Source organism: Herpailurus yagouaroundi, unplaced genomic scaffold (genome assembly GCF_014898765.1).
Source record: "Herpailurus yagouaroundi ecotype Mexico unplaced genomic scaffold, PumYag 403, whole genome shotgun sequence".
Taxonomy (NCBI): domain Eukaryota; kingdom Metazoa; phylum Chordata; class Mammalia; order Carnivora; family Felidae; genus Herpailurus; species Herpailurus yagouaroundi.
In genome coordinates this window covers 1,548,287-1,562,135 of record NW_024412620.1, presented here as the reverse complement: position 1 = coordinate 1,562,135, position 13,849 = coordinate 1,548,287, and the positions used below count along the sequence as shown (strand labels likewise).

The window sequence follows — 13,849 nt, the reverse complement described above, 5'->3', positions numbered from 1 at the left end:
GTCAAAAATGAGGCAAATATATAGGCTTGAAATGAAAGGTGAATATTATTTTCTGAAAGTTATCTCAATTTAGATAATTATTTAGATAGCTGCCTTAATTCTCCATTTGACACATTGTTAACTATATACCATGTCTTAATGCAAAATATATTTAAAGTAATTACAAGCATGTCTTTATTTGCTCAGCAAAATAAAAGGTGATCATTCAAGTGAGGAATTGATAGCCAAGAAAGCTATTAACAATATGCTCTAGCAAGGAAGGAACTGGATTGATTATCCTCTCCAAATGACATTCTGGGGACAATATAGGAGAGATGCTGATGATCCTAGTAAGAAAATTTCAGTTCAGAGAAAGATGACATGAAATGTAACCAGTCACAAAAATGTGAATATATTTAATGCCACTGAAATGCACATTTACAAATGCCTAAGATGGTAAAGTTTTATTGTTCATATTTTACCACAATTTTTAAAAAGTAATAGGTGAGAACTAGTGGAGTTTTAGACCCTGTGATATTAGATTTTCTGCTTACAGAAAAGCGAAGGGATATTGGGATCAGCACTGGGTGTTGTATGGAAGCCAGTTTGACAATAAGTCATATTTAAAAAAATAAAATAAAAACCTCCTAAAGAAAGAGAGAAAGAAAGGGAAAGAAAACATTTGGGAAAAAGTTTATACAAAATTCATCTTTCCCATGCCATAAAACGTGTAAAAATCACATAAAAATAGACATAATCATAAAAGAAATTCAACGTGTTCTGTTATAAACGGAGTAAGTTCCAGGGATCTAATGTACATAATGGTGACTATAGTCAATAGTATTGTTTTGATACTGGAATGTTGCCAGGAGAGTATATCTTCCTAATGACAAGAATGACAAAAAATGGTGATTATGTGAGGTGAAGGAAATGTTAACTAACCTTATTGTGGTAAACATTTCAAAATACATATGTGTATCAACTCACTGCATTGTACACCTTAAATTTACACAATGTTATATGTCAATTACATCTCTTTATTTAAAAAAAACCACAATGTGTTCTCTATCTTACCTAAGCAAACGGGTGGGGGTGACCATCTTCCTTGTTCACAACGAGATATTTTTGCCCCACTCAATAAGTAGTATTCATTGCATCTATATTCCACAGAGGATCCTGTTGTGTAGCTTGCTAGTAATCCATCAACAACAGCCCCATTTATTACAGCAGGTGGAGGCTTACAATTCTCATTATTTTCTAAGGAAAGTGGTTATTTTAAAATTAATATGAACTTATAACAACATAATGATATCATATAGCTACCCATACTCTAGTTCTTCAATATTTAGGACAATTGATTCAGGACAATTGATTTCTAAATTCTCCAGAAATGAGAAAAATCCTATTCAACTCAAATATTTTAAAAATTTACTATGTAAGAATAAACAGCAAATGTTTCACCTAAGAACACATATGCATATTTGTCACTTTTTTTGCTTATGAATGAATCATAATAGAGATATTCTTAAAATGTATGGAAGGGTAAACAATAACCCAAATATTATCGTCAGTTTTTTTTATCGTTTATTTTTTTTATTCTCATTCCCTTCATCTCAGATCTCAGTCAATCCGTGGATGAGATTTTCTACTTTTTCTCTCCCTTTAGTTTTTTTCTTATCTGCTGAATTCTTTAGCATCTTTCATAGCTTTTCTCTTATGCAATAAATATCTTAAATAAACATGTTTGTGGAGATCTTTCTAGGAGAGCTCGAGAAATGAAAAGGATGACAGGAAGGATAGCACCTAGGAGTGGCAGTATAGCCTGCTTGTGCATATCAGCAAAACAAAAGACCAGAGACGTGTCTCAGAAGGATGTAGGGCTCAGACTGGCCAGATGCATAAGTAATATCAGAAGGACTGACTCAAAGTCAGTAACAGAGTGCTCTAATATAACTTTGCAGGACATAAAGGGAGAGGAAGTAGATCATGATCATGGCCAGTCACTCAATCCAACATGCCCTTATTTACTTCTCTAATGAAGCACACTGTCACTTATGTAATTTCATATAAAACTCAGAAATCATGGTATAAAATAGGTCAGATAACAGTGCTTAGCACTAATGGACATTCAAAAATCTTTTTTAGTTTCCCAATTCTTTATACTGGGTCAAATTCTATGGATGGCTGCACACACACGAAAACGGTAGTAGAGTAGGTGCAGTAGTAGGCAGTAGTGTCTTGCTATAAGTGTGTGGATTAAATAAGGAGAGTGAAAAATTGTACGGAATTGGCTTAGCTGTTGATGGTAAATATAGTATGCATACCAACACACTCAGGAGGACGTGTCCAGTTTCCCCGTTTACAAGTTATTTCTTTTGATCCACGGAGATGATACCCGCTTTTACATTCATATGCCACTCTATCCCCATTGTAGTAAATCGTAGAGTGTGGGTTTGCTGTGCCATTCTCAATGAAAGGTGGGTCCTCACAGGCTATCTTCTCCTTTTGTTCTGCAAAGAAACAAATGAGAGGGAAGAGACCGTTTAGCTACACATGCAAACCTCATTTTAGGGAAAGCTTATTCAAGGTGTTGCTAACCAATGCATTTTGGAGGTTCTGTCCATTTTCCATTTTCACAACGTATTTCTTCTGATCCCTGTATCTCAAAATTAATTTCACATTCTACATGAACTACTTCTCCATGACGATAAGTTGTTGAATGTGTTTGGATTTTGGAGTTTAGTGGCAGAGGTGGTGGAGGACATCGGTTTCTTCTTCCTTATAAAAAAAAATCACCATATTTAGTCATATAGTTACGAAAATAATAGGTAGATTTAATAAACACATTCATTGAGCCAAGTACCATAGGAAGTATTGAAGACAGACCCTAGGTCACCCCCTTGATCTCCACTTTTGATGTGTTTGTTGTTCACTTCCTTGTGTGATACCTCTCCCCACTGAGCAGGAACTGTGACTTCCTTCTGACCAATAGAACGTGGCAAAGACGAGGGGATGTATGTGATTATGTATGTATAATATGCAACATAATACTGTAAGGCCATTCTTGTTGAGAGACTCTCTCCCTGCTGATTTTGATAAAAAGCACACTCCCACATTGTGAGCTTCCAAATGGGGAGACAACAAGGCCAGGAGCAGAAGGCTGACTCCAGCAGGCAGCTGGGAAGAAATTGAGGCTCCCAGCTCAGCAATATGCAAAGCACTCAATGCTGTCAACAACCACAATGAGTTTGAAAGCAGATTCTTCCCCAGTCAAGCCTCAGATGAGACCGAAGCCCCAGCTGACACTTTAATAGCAGTTTTGTTAGACAAAGATGCAGAGGATCCAGATAAGCTATTCCCAGACTCCCAACCTACAGAAATTATGAAATAATACAAATGTGTTGTTTTAAGCTGCTAAATTTGTAATAGTGGTGTTATACACCAATAGAAAACTATAAAAGCAAGTAAATTAAAACAGCATTCATTATCTCCTTTATTCCTAAAGTAACTTTATTAAGCAGGGACAATTATTTCTCTCATATAGATAAACTAAAGCTTCTGAAGTAAGTATATTAACTATTAACTGGTGGATCTGTTCTTGTACCATGTCTATATGAATTAAATAAAATCTTCTTAACTATTCTAAAATGCAGACTGTATTAATTTCCTATTGCTGTTGGGACAAATTATCACACTTAAGTGGCTTAAAATAGCACAAGTTTATTCTTTACAGTTTTGGAAGGCAAAGCCCAGAACCAGTTTCACTGGTCTAAAATCAAACATCAGGAAAGCTTCATTCCTTCTAGAAACTTTAGGAGAGAATCAGCTTCTTTGCCTTTTTAAACTTTTGTAGGCTGAACACATTCCTAGGCACACGACCTTTCCTCCTATTACTCCAACTTCTTGCTTCCACTGTCACATCTCTATTCCTCTTCTGTAGTCAAATTTCCCTCTGCCTCCCTCTTGGGATTACATTTAGGGCCCACATGGGTAATCCCAGAAATTATTCCTACCTCAAGATCCTTAATTTTATCACATGTGCAAAGTCCCTTTTTATAAATGAGGTAACATTCACTGGCTCCAGAGATTAGGATATAATTTATTATTATTCAGCCAACTGCACTGCCTACCTAACATCTAATGACTATTTACCAGAGAAAATAACATGGCATACTGGCAAACTGACTAATTTGGATGGGGGAGGGGGGTAGGCATAATGTAGGTTTGCCATTTATTTCTCAAATAACATGCGGCAGGTAATTTGCTAACAATCTTCCTCTCTACTGTTAGACCAAGGCTCTTGAGCAGGACTGGAAAATTAAAAACAAAAACATTGAAGTTATCATTTGGTGCATTTAAAGAATTAGGATCCTTCTGGGCAGTCCCATCTCATACTTCTGGTCATCTCCCCCTTTCACTCTTTCTAGCTTCACCCCCTCTTCCAAGTTCCACTTTCCTGTCTTCCTCCTGCCTGTCAATAATGGCATTATCTTCTATATTACACAGAAAATAGAGGCTATCAAGACCTTTACTTCTCCCCATCTCTCCCAATCCTGAAACTCCTACTTACCTTTCAGTTCCAATACTATCCAACACCTCCAAAAAATGCTATCGCACCCCATACCTCAAAATCTTCAATGTTTGTTCAAATACTTTATACCTGACTTTATTATATTTGTCACATTGCATCAATGTGTTCATTTTCAAATGAACAATTTTCAAATCTGTTCCCTCTGCTAGGCTAGGATCTCTTTCATATCCCATTGTAGGTACATTTAAATGACTATTGAATTGTTGCCTTCCAACAGGTGATCATACTATCTTCTTGGACATGTCCAGTGATAGAAATTTACCCCATGGATTACATTTTACAATAGCTCTTACTAGAGGATCATATTTTTCATTTTTACTCTGGTTAATATTCTGTTGATTTTTCTATTCTTTACCCCCAGTGTTCTGAAGACTGTATTTTCATATCAGGAAATATATAGCCAGATAAGAAAGAAACCCTCACAAAGCTGCCAGCTTGGAATAATTGAATCTAGTAATTCTCAAAAAGAAAATTTATTCATTGTTATAAGAGATTTAAATTTATAATAAGAGAGTTTAAAAGTTATAACCACTCTACAAACTAATGCAAAATTTAAGATTTCTTCAAATTTAAATGTATTAAATATTGGTGAAAATAGCACTGATTTAAAAGACCATATTTATCTTAAAAGATAGCACTCAGGACAAGGATTAGATATCATCAGAAACATTTTTTTCATAAAAATTAAAGCTGATTAAGACATGATATTTTATTTGTATGAGTGTGAAATTTTTAAAATTACCTTCACATACAGGAGATTCTGGATACCAACCAAAGTTATAGCACTGAATTAAATCAGATCCACTTAGATAATAATTTTCACGACAGAAAAACTGAACTACATCTCCTTCTTCATAAGTTTGCTTTATAGGATGAAAATAACCATTTTCTATTAATCTTAAAGAAGAGCACTTTAATTCTAAAAATGAAAGAACGACATAAAATACAAAAGAAAGTGTCATTTTTTCTGTTGAACAAAATTCATCTATTTATATATCATATCTGGAATAGAAATTAGTAAATTTGCCATATTTTGAAATACATATAAAAGCTTGTCAATTCCTATATTTATGAAATATCATTAGGCTTATGTTAATTTAATTATCTGAGCTAAAAGAAATTCTGCTATTTGAGAGCTTTATATTTATTTTTTAATTTATTTTTTAATTATTTTTTTTCCTGTGTGGAGGCTTGACTTTCAACAGACCTCAGCGAGGGAGCTACGTATGAAACCCCTGAGAGCTTTAACTGATCAAAGCCTATGATCGACATAACTAAAACCATAAGCAAAAACAAGTATGAAAAATGAAACATAATTAGGGTGACAATTTATATACATTTCCATATAAGAGAAAGTTTTTAAATGAGACCAGATCATCTTTAAAATGAGAACGTACTCGTACATCTTGGTGTGAGAGACCATCCATATGTGCGACATTCTACCTCCTCTGCCTTCCTTCCTCCAGCTGTATAGTAGCCCGCAGTACATTCGTATTGTACTCTGTCCTTCACCTGGAATGTTTTCTGCGTTGTGGAATAATTTCCATGATGTAATTCAGGGACCAAACATGTTTCTAAAAAAAAAAAAAAAAATCAACGTTATTTATTTTATGAATTTTATCATTAAAACAATAATATTAAAAAGAAATCTCAAAATGTATTTTCACAAAATCTTGAGCATATTTGGTGGAATCAACTTTGGCAAAATTGAAAAACAGCCAGTTTGCCTTTGTCTCTCTATTCCCCCCCCCCCCTTTTTTTTAATACACCTTGTGTTTTATTGCACAGTCTTATACTCTTTTTTCTAAAAAAAAAAAAAAAAAAATTATTTTGAGAGAGAGAGACAGATCTGCACAAGCACAGAAGGGGCAGAGAGACAGAGACAGAGAGAGAGAGACACAGAGAGAATCCTAAGCACATTCTGTGCCATCAGCACAGAGCCTGATGCAGGGCTCAATCTCACCAACCATGAGATCATGACCTGAGCCAAAACCAAGAGCTGGTTGCTTAACCAACTGAGCCACCCAGGCACCCCCTCTATTCTTAAAATTCTACTCTAGTGTAGTTGAAAAAAGGCCACAATTCAACTAAAGGCTTGTTCAGTAACGATTTGTTGATTATGTGCCGTCTGAGGATTTGTACAGTTTAAGCAACTAACAGCACGTTAACAAAGTATGTCTATTCAAGTTACTGGATTATTTTAAGTGTATCCAATTTGGGTCTGCCAATAAAAATCATGGGCATTATCCTGAATTCTTCTTTAATAAAGGAAATAGTAATTTACATATGTTGCAAGGAACAGGTTTAAGGTTTTTTTTATTTTATTCCATTTCATTCTTTTCTTTATTAGTATAAAGTAGGAACTGCTTCCACCTTTTGGCTGTTGTGAAAAACTGCTGCTGGGAACGAACATTGGTGTAGACTTCTGAGTTCCTGCTTTCAATTCCTTTGGGTATATACCTAGAAGTGGAATTACTGGATCATATGATAATTCTATGTTTAACTTTTAGAGGAATTGTCACCAATCCATGTGTCCATCAGTGGATAAATGGACAAACAAAATGCTATATATATATATATATATATATATATGTATATATATAATATTAGAATGTTATATATATATATGTATATATATATGTATATATATAACATTAGAATGTTATATATATGTATATATATAATATTAGAATGTTATATATATATACATATATACATATATACATATATATAACAGAATATTATTCCATCGTAAAAAGAAATGAACTCTGATACATGCTAAAACATAAATGAACCTTGAATACATTGTGCTAAGTGAAATAAGCCAGACACAAAAGAACAGTATTGCATGGGTCCTCTTATACAAAGTTTCTAAAATAAGGAAATAGAGACAGAAAATAGAAGTTACCAGGTACTGGGGTATGGTGGGGGGTGTAGGGGATTATTAAAGGTAGAGAGTTTCTCTTCGGCTTGGTGAAAAAGTTTTGGAAACGGCGGTGATGGTGATGACAACATTGTGAATGTACGTAATGCTACTGAATTGTACACTTAAAAACAGTTGAAATTGTAAAGTTCATGTGATGAGTATTTTGCCACAACTAAAAAACAAGATGAGGGCTGCCAACGGTTTGAGGGAAGAAAAAATGGATGAATAGGTGGAAAACAGGGGGCTCTTAGGCACTGAAACTATTCTTCATGACACCTTACTGGTGGATACGTATCCTTAGACACTGGACAAAACCCATAGCATGTGTAACACGAAGAATGAACCCTAATGTAAAGTATGAATTTGGTTATACATTGGCTCATCGATTGCAACAGATACGCCTCACTCAATGCAAGATGTTAATAATAGGGGAAACTGTATGTGGCCAAGGGCAGGAAGGGGTATATGGGAACTCTCTGTACTAGCTGATCAATATTTCTGCAAATCTAAAACTGCTCTAAAAATAAAACTCTATTAATATCAAAACAAATAAGTAGGAGCTACTGGAGTAGGTGTGTTTTAGGAGTTGAGAACCCCTGGGTTAGGGAAACACTTAGCACTTAAGAAAAACAACATAATACCAACTTCTTGCATTTGCAGACATGATGAAAAATAAATTCTATTAAATAAAAATGCCTATCAATATAAGAAAGTACTAGCCTCACTGTCCCTTTTCTTCGGTTTTAGGAAATGGTTCTTAAACACATACCATGTTCCTTCCTGCAGGTAGGTTGAGAAGACCATCCATCAGCAAGACATTGAACCACTTCTTCATCCTTCCCTCCAGTAGTTTTATATCCTGAATTACAACTATAACGCATGTTCTCTTGAATTTTGTACCATAATTTTACATCAGAGATGTAACCATTTGTCAGCTCGGGCTTAGTGCATTTTTCTATGGGAAAAAAAATTCTTTGTTTAACTTGGTGAACTTAAGTTTGTCTTTTACTTAGTTGTAAAAATAAGGCAAAAGTTTAATATTATTCTTGGAATTTATTTATTTATTATTATTATTATTTTAATGTTTATGTATTTTTTTAGAGGGAGACAGAAAGAGTGTGAGCAGGGGAGGGGCAGAGAGAGAGGGAGACACAGAATCCAAAGCAGGCTCCAGGCTCTGAGCTGTCAGCACAGAGCCCGACACAAGGCTCAAACTCATGAAGAGTGAGATCATGACCTCAGCTGAGTCAGATGCTTAACCAACTGAGCCACTCAGTTGCCCCTCAGGTGCCCCTATTATTCTTGGAATTTAAAGAATGAAGAACAAATTTCACTCCCAAATCCCTTAATTTTGGAAATAGCCTGCATGTTCTGTAACAAACTTCAAAAATCGATTCAACTTCATACTGACATTCTTTGTATTTATTAACTTCAGTTTTTATAGTGACACCTACACCTATCACATCTACTTTTAAAAAATTTAACAGCGCTCTTCCACTAATTAATTGTCATTAATGGCAAGTAGAAGCAATTTCATTTGAATTTACTTCCTAATATTTTTAAGTCCACTGTGTTTGACAATTTTTTAACACTGTGTAACAAAAGCACATACCAACTTTCTAAATAAAAGAGATTCATCTAAAACCTCTAATCTGCAAAACAGAGCTTAGAGAATTCTTTGTTTGAGAGAGGTCACCTGTTCTGATGGAAGCTAATTAATAGTTTGACTATAGGGTAGCCTGGCATTAAATAATGAGACAGACCCATCAGATTTATTTTTCCTAAATTTGAACTCAAAGTTCAGAAATTTTTTAATGGATATTATGGGAGAAGAAGTTGGTGCACAAAGGAGAGATGAGTCTTTCAAAGGATAAAACACTAACAGTAACAATCTTACTCTTCTTCCTATGGCCAGTGACAAGCATTTTTTTCTGGCTTCCTATGCACATTATCTGTATAAGTTCCTCACTCCTTAAAGTAACTTATTTGTATCTCTGTTTCTGGCAGTATGATAACACCAATGTCAATAAATGTTTTTATTCTCTTCACAGGGTATTACTGAAAATAAAGACAATAGCATTTTAATAAGAAACATTATTTATAGAATTTCAGAATATGCCTTCATTTTGTAACAGAGACCCTGGACCAGTAATTTTGTTCTTAATCTACCAAAACTTTTCACCACCAGCCAGGTTTTATTGGACACTTACAGACTACTCTCTTCGCATATTATACGTATTTTGTGGACACAGGCCACCAACTCACTGAAGCATCGTGGTTCTGGAGACCAGCCCTCTTGGGTGCATGTGATTCGCTCCTCTTGTTTTCCAGTTGCCGTTGAATAACCAGCCAAGCAGGAAAATGACAATTTTTCATTTATTCTCATTGGAAAGTAATAGCTTTTAAAAGGATAGTAATATTGGGCAATCCTTCCATTTTCCACACTAGGGAAGCCACAGGGTTTCTCTGAAATGAGTAAATATCAAGATGAAAACTGAAAAACATACCTAAAACCATGAAATGTGTGACCAAATGGCAATACTTTTTTTTTTTTTTTTTTTTTTTTTTTTTGAGGAGGAGGAGGAGGAGGGGAGGGACAGAGGGAGAGAATCCTAAGCAGGCTCCACGTTCAGGTGCGGGGCTCCATCCCACAACCATGAGATCATGACCTGAGCCGAAATCAAGCGTCAGACGCTTGACTGATGGAGCCACCCAGGCACCCCAACATTTCTAAATCCGAAATGTTTGCAGCCACTTTAACTAGTACTTCTTTTTATTAACTAAAATTTTAAGGTACTTCTGTGACAATTTTTTCAATCAGAATTAATCTGCTTGTAATCCCAATACCTAACAGTAAGAAGAAAATTGGTCAGGCCACTTCCTCAGGGAAGCTTTCCCTAACTTTGTAAAACAACACTCACTAACAGAAATATAACGCAAGTCACATATGTAATTTCAAAATCTCTAGTAGTCACGTTATAAATGGAACAATTGAAGTTAATTTTAATAATAGATATTATTTGACTCCTTCAAATATTAAAATTACTTTTCATTATTTTTTTCTTACTAAGTCTGAACTCCAGTGCATATTTACACTTACAGCACATCCCAGTGTGGACTCACCACATTTCAATAGCTGTATGTGGCTAGTAGTCACTATACTGGACAGCAGAGTTCTAGAATAGGTGAAGTTCTGCTTAGGATTTGCAAACGTACAGAATTTTTAAATGAATGGCTTTTTTTTTAGAAAGAAAAAGACAACCCATTAAAAATAAATAAAAGACTTGAGCAAGAGATTTACAAAACAGGATATGTAAATGGTCACAGACCTGGTAAAAAGTACTCAACTATCTTTGGCAATATTAAAGCAAAATATGCACATACCATATTTAAAAAGCATTCATCCCTTATGAACATTGATGCAAACATTCTCAACAAAATAGCAGCAAAGAGAATTCAGCAGCGTATTAAAAGGACCAATGAGCATGTGGCTTTATTCCTGGAATGCAAGGATCGTTCAACATACAAAAATCCATCAATGTAATACACCACATCAACAACATGAAAGAAGAAAGAAAAAAAGTATCTGTGCACCCAAAGACATTTTAGAGAATGTTCATAGCAGCATTATTGGTGTAGTCCCAAACTGGAAACAATCCAAATGCCCATTCATGGTGGAAAAGTTAAACGTATTTTAGACTATGCATTCAATGAAATGGTATATAGCAATACAAGTGGTGAATTCTGAATGGTGACTCTCACAAACATATTATTGAATGACAGATGCCTGTCACACATAAGTAAATATTATAGGTACTTACATAATATTTTTTATCGAGGTATAATTGATATGCAACATATTAGTTTTTGGCATACAGTATAATGAGTACACATATATATTTGTATATATTGCAAAATGATCTCACAATAAATATAGTTAACATCCATCACCACACAGGTACAAATTCTTTCCCTTGTGATGAGCACTTTTAAGATCTACTCTCTTAGCAACTTTAAAATATACAATATAATATTATTAACACACATGTGAATATATATATGCCAGAGAAATTATAACAAAGAAATAGGGTGATTATGTGGACAGCATTCATTTCAGAGTTATTTGTGGTTAGAAGCAAATTAGAGGTAACTATGTGTCCATCACTAGGGAGATGGATAAGTAAAATTTATGAAACACTATGTAGCAGTAGCAACAAAATAGATTGAGCAACATGGAAATATGTTTAAATGATAGCAAGTAAAACAAACCAGTAAGGAGAGAAAATCTATGGCAAGCTTTTATGTGAATGTCAAGCACATACACAAAAGCAGACATAGTTCAGAAAGATGGTTACGTATTTAAGAATATATCAAACACATTATAGTGGCTCAGTTTGATGCTAGGGGAAATGGAGTTTGGGATCAGGGATAAAGGGAAGAAATATATAAATAGAGCAAAAGTGGCACCTTTCATAGGCTAATGATGATTGCATGCTATGAAATCAGTTATTGCCTGTTAGGTTTCCAGTGGGGGTGACCATGAGACTGTGGTCCCTGTCCTCAGGCAGGTTATTTTTCTGTTTGCTTGGGAGAAAGAAGATTATGACCATGAAAAAATTGGGAAATTATCTAGAAAATGCAATGCCTTCATGATAGAGATAGTAGAGAACTGTATCAGCTGGTTTTTCTCTATTTAGACAGAAAAATGAAACCAAAGGAAACTATTCCTAAAAAATAATTTTATTGTAGAATTAAATGTATCGAATAAGATGAATTCTATTTATTTCACTTTTACTGTTTTAATAGCAGACTTTTTTGGGGTACAAAATTTGTAGTAAACTCTTCACCTAAAAGGCAATTATAATCTGTAAGATATTTTATTTCAACAAATTCCCTAAGGTGTTTATTTTAGAAAAGCCTTACTGCTGTGGTTTCCCATTTTGTATATTCACTCTGCTGACACCTAATGACCTGTCTGGTTTCTTATCCCTACAGCTTAATTATTTCTAAATAATCCACACTTGTACACTGCCTGCCTCACATTCGCTAATTCACACACTGGGAAGTCTGGTGATGAAGATTTCTGAGTCAGGGAGTCAACAGATATTGGCTTGTCTGGACACTCTTGGTTTGCAACGGTTGTCCCACATAATTATTAATAGAGTTCCCTCTCGCTCTCAAAAGTATCCTCGTCTGTGTAATCAATTACATGGTCCTCCTGATCACAACTTAAAGATTGAAGCCAATAAATGAATTAGGGTAAAAATCAAAGGGTGAAGGGTCAAAGATTTTGATGATTTATGGCTATTTTTTCTTTTCAAATTTCCCACACTAACATCTCACTTTATGAACAGAGAATTAAATTTGTACAAGCTTTGCAGTGTTATGAATCAATTCCATTATGAAGTTAGAATTAAGATTAACAAAGACTTCTAAATGGCAGTACTGTTAGCCTGAAAACCCTTTGAGATATTTAGATCCTAATCTCCTATGCCCTAAAACCTAGAGATACAAAGCAGGATTTTGTTTTGTCTTGTTTTGTTTTTCTAAATACTACAAAATACTAAATACTACAAAAATACTTACTAGTTATGCCCAAAGGAAAAATAAATCTGCCTAACTATAACAAATTCTATTTATAATAACTGTGCTTTTATCAAGTTGATACACAAAAATGAAAGACTATATTAAAAATTCAAGTTAAATGGATGTTAGAATTTCCCTTTATGATTTTTAGGGAATAAAGAATATTAAAAATTCAATTTACCTTCTGCATAGAGTTCTCCTGAGATGATTAATACGATGATAAAAGCCAAGTCTTTCGACCTCATCTTCAGCGGTGTGCCTCAGAAAGATTGTAACAATTGTAAAGCACTAGGGACTCCTCATTAAGTACACAATACTTTGCCGGAAGAAAAAGTTAATTATTTACAACATCTGTCTAAGTCTCTTTGTAACAAGACATACCTTTCATGTAAACCATTTTTGGAATAATGTTAAAATAACACAACTATGTTAATTGACAGAATTTTGGGTGCCAGAGTCCAATAAGGGCATGATCACCTATGAGGGCAACAGGAGCGGCAGCATAAATAATTAACTCAGACTGCATAAAAAAACAGGGTAAATTTTCAACTTCAATTCCCTATTGTAAGTCCATGGACTAAAGTTCACCTGTGGCCATTGATTTCTCTACCACCATTGATCAAAAGGAGAGATGAACTTAGAAACATGAGATAATGGATACCTGATGTAAAAATACAGTGCTGTCTACGTTGCACTGCTGGAAGAGAAAAATGGCCTTAATTGTCTCAAGCAACGATATCATAATATTATAGTAAGATCTAATGTTT

General features: G+C 34.5%; 1 protein-coding gene across 3 annotated transcripts in view; it reads right to left on the bottom strand.

Annotated features, from left to right (window-relative positions):
• Positions 1–13,552, bottom strand: part of F13B (coagulation factor XIII B chain) — a 29,029-nt gene extending 15,477 nt beyond the window's left edge. The window contains exons 1-8 of one of the 3 annotated variants that reach the window (XM_040463509.1): positions 13,264–13,552; positions 9,762–9,962; positions 8,266–8,451; positions 5,968–6,144; positions 5,313–5,489; positions 2,578–2,757; positions 2,304–2,489; positions 1,054–1,236 (exon numbers count right to left, since the gene is read on the bottom strand). In XM_040463509.1, the coding sequence (XP_040319443.1) occupies positions 1,054–1,236; positions 2,304–2,489; positions 2,578–2,757; positions 5,313–5,489; positions 5,968–6,144; positions 8,266–8,451; positions 9,762–9,962; positions 13,264–13,327 (1,354 nt within the window). In that variant the 5' untranslated portion in view covers positions 13,328–13,552. The remainder of the gene's footprint in view (positions 1–1,053; positions 1,237–2,303; positions 2,490–2,577; positions 2,758–5,312; positions 5,490–5,967; positions 6,145–8,265; positions 8,452–9,761; positions 9,963–13,263) is intronic. The other 2 variants (XM_040463510.1, XM_040463511.1) reach the window with 2 other exon arrangements.
• Between the last annotated feature and the right edge of the window lie 297 nt (positions 13,553–13,849).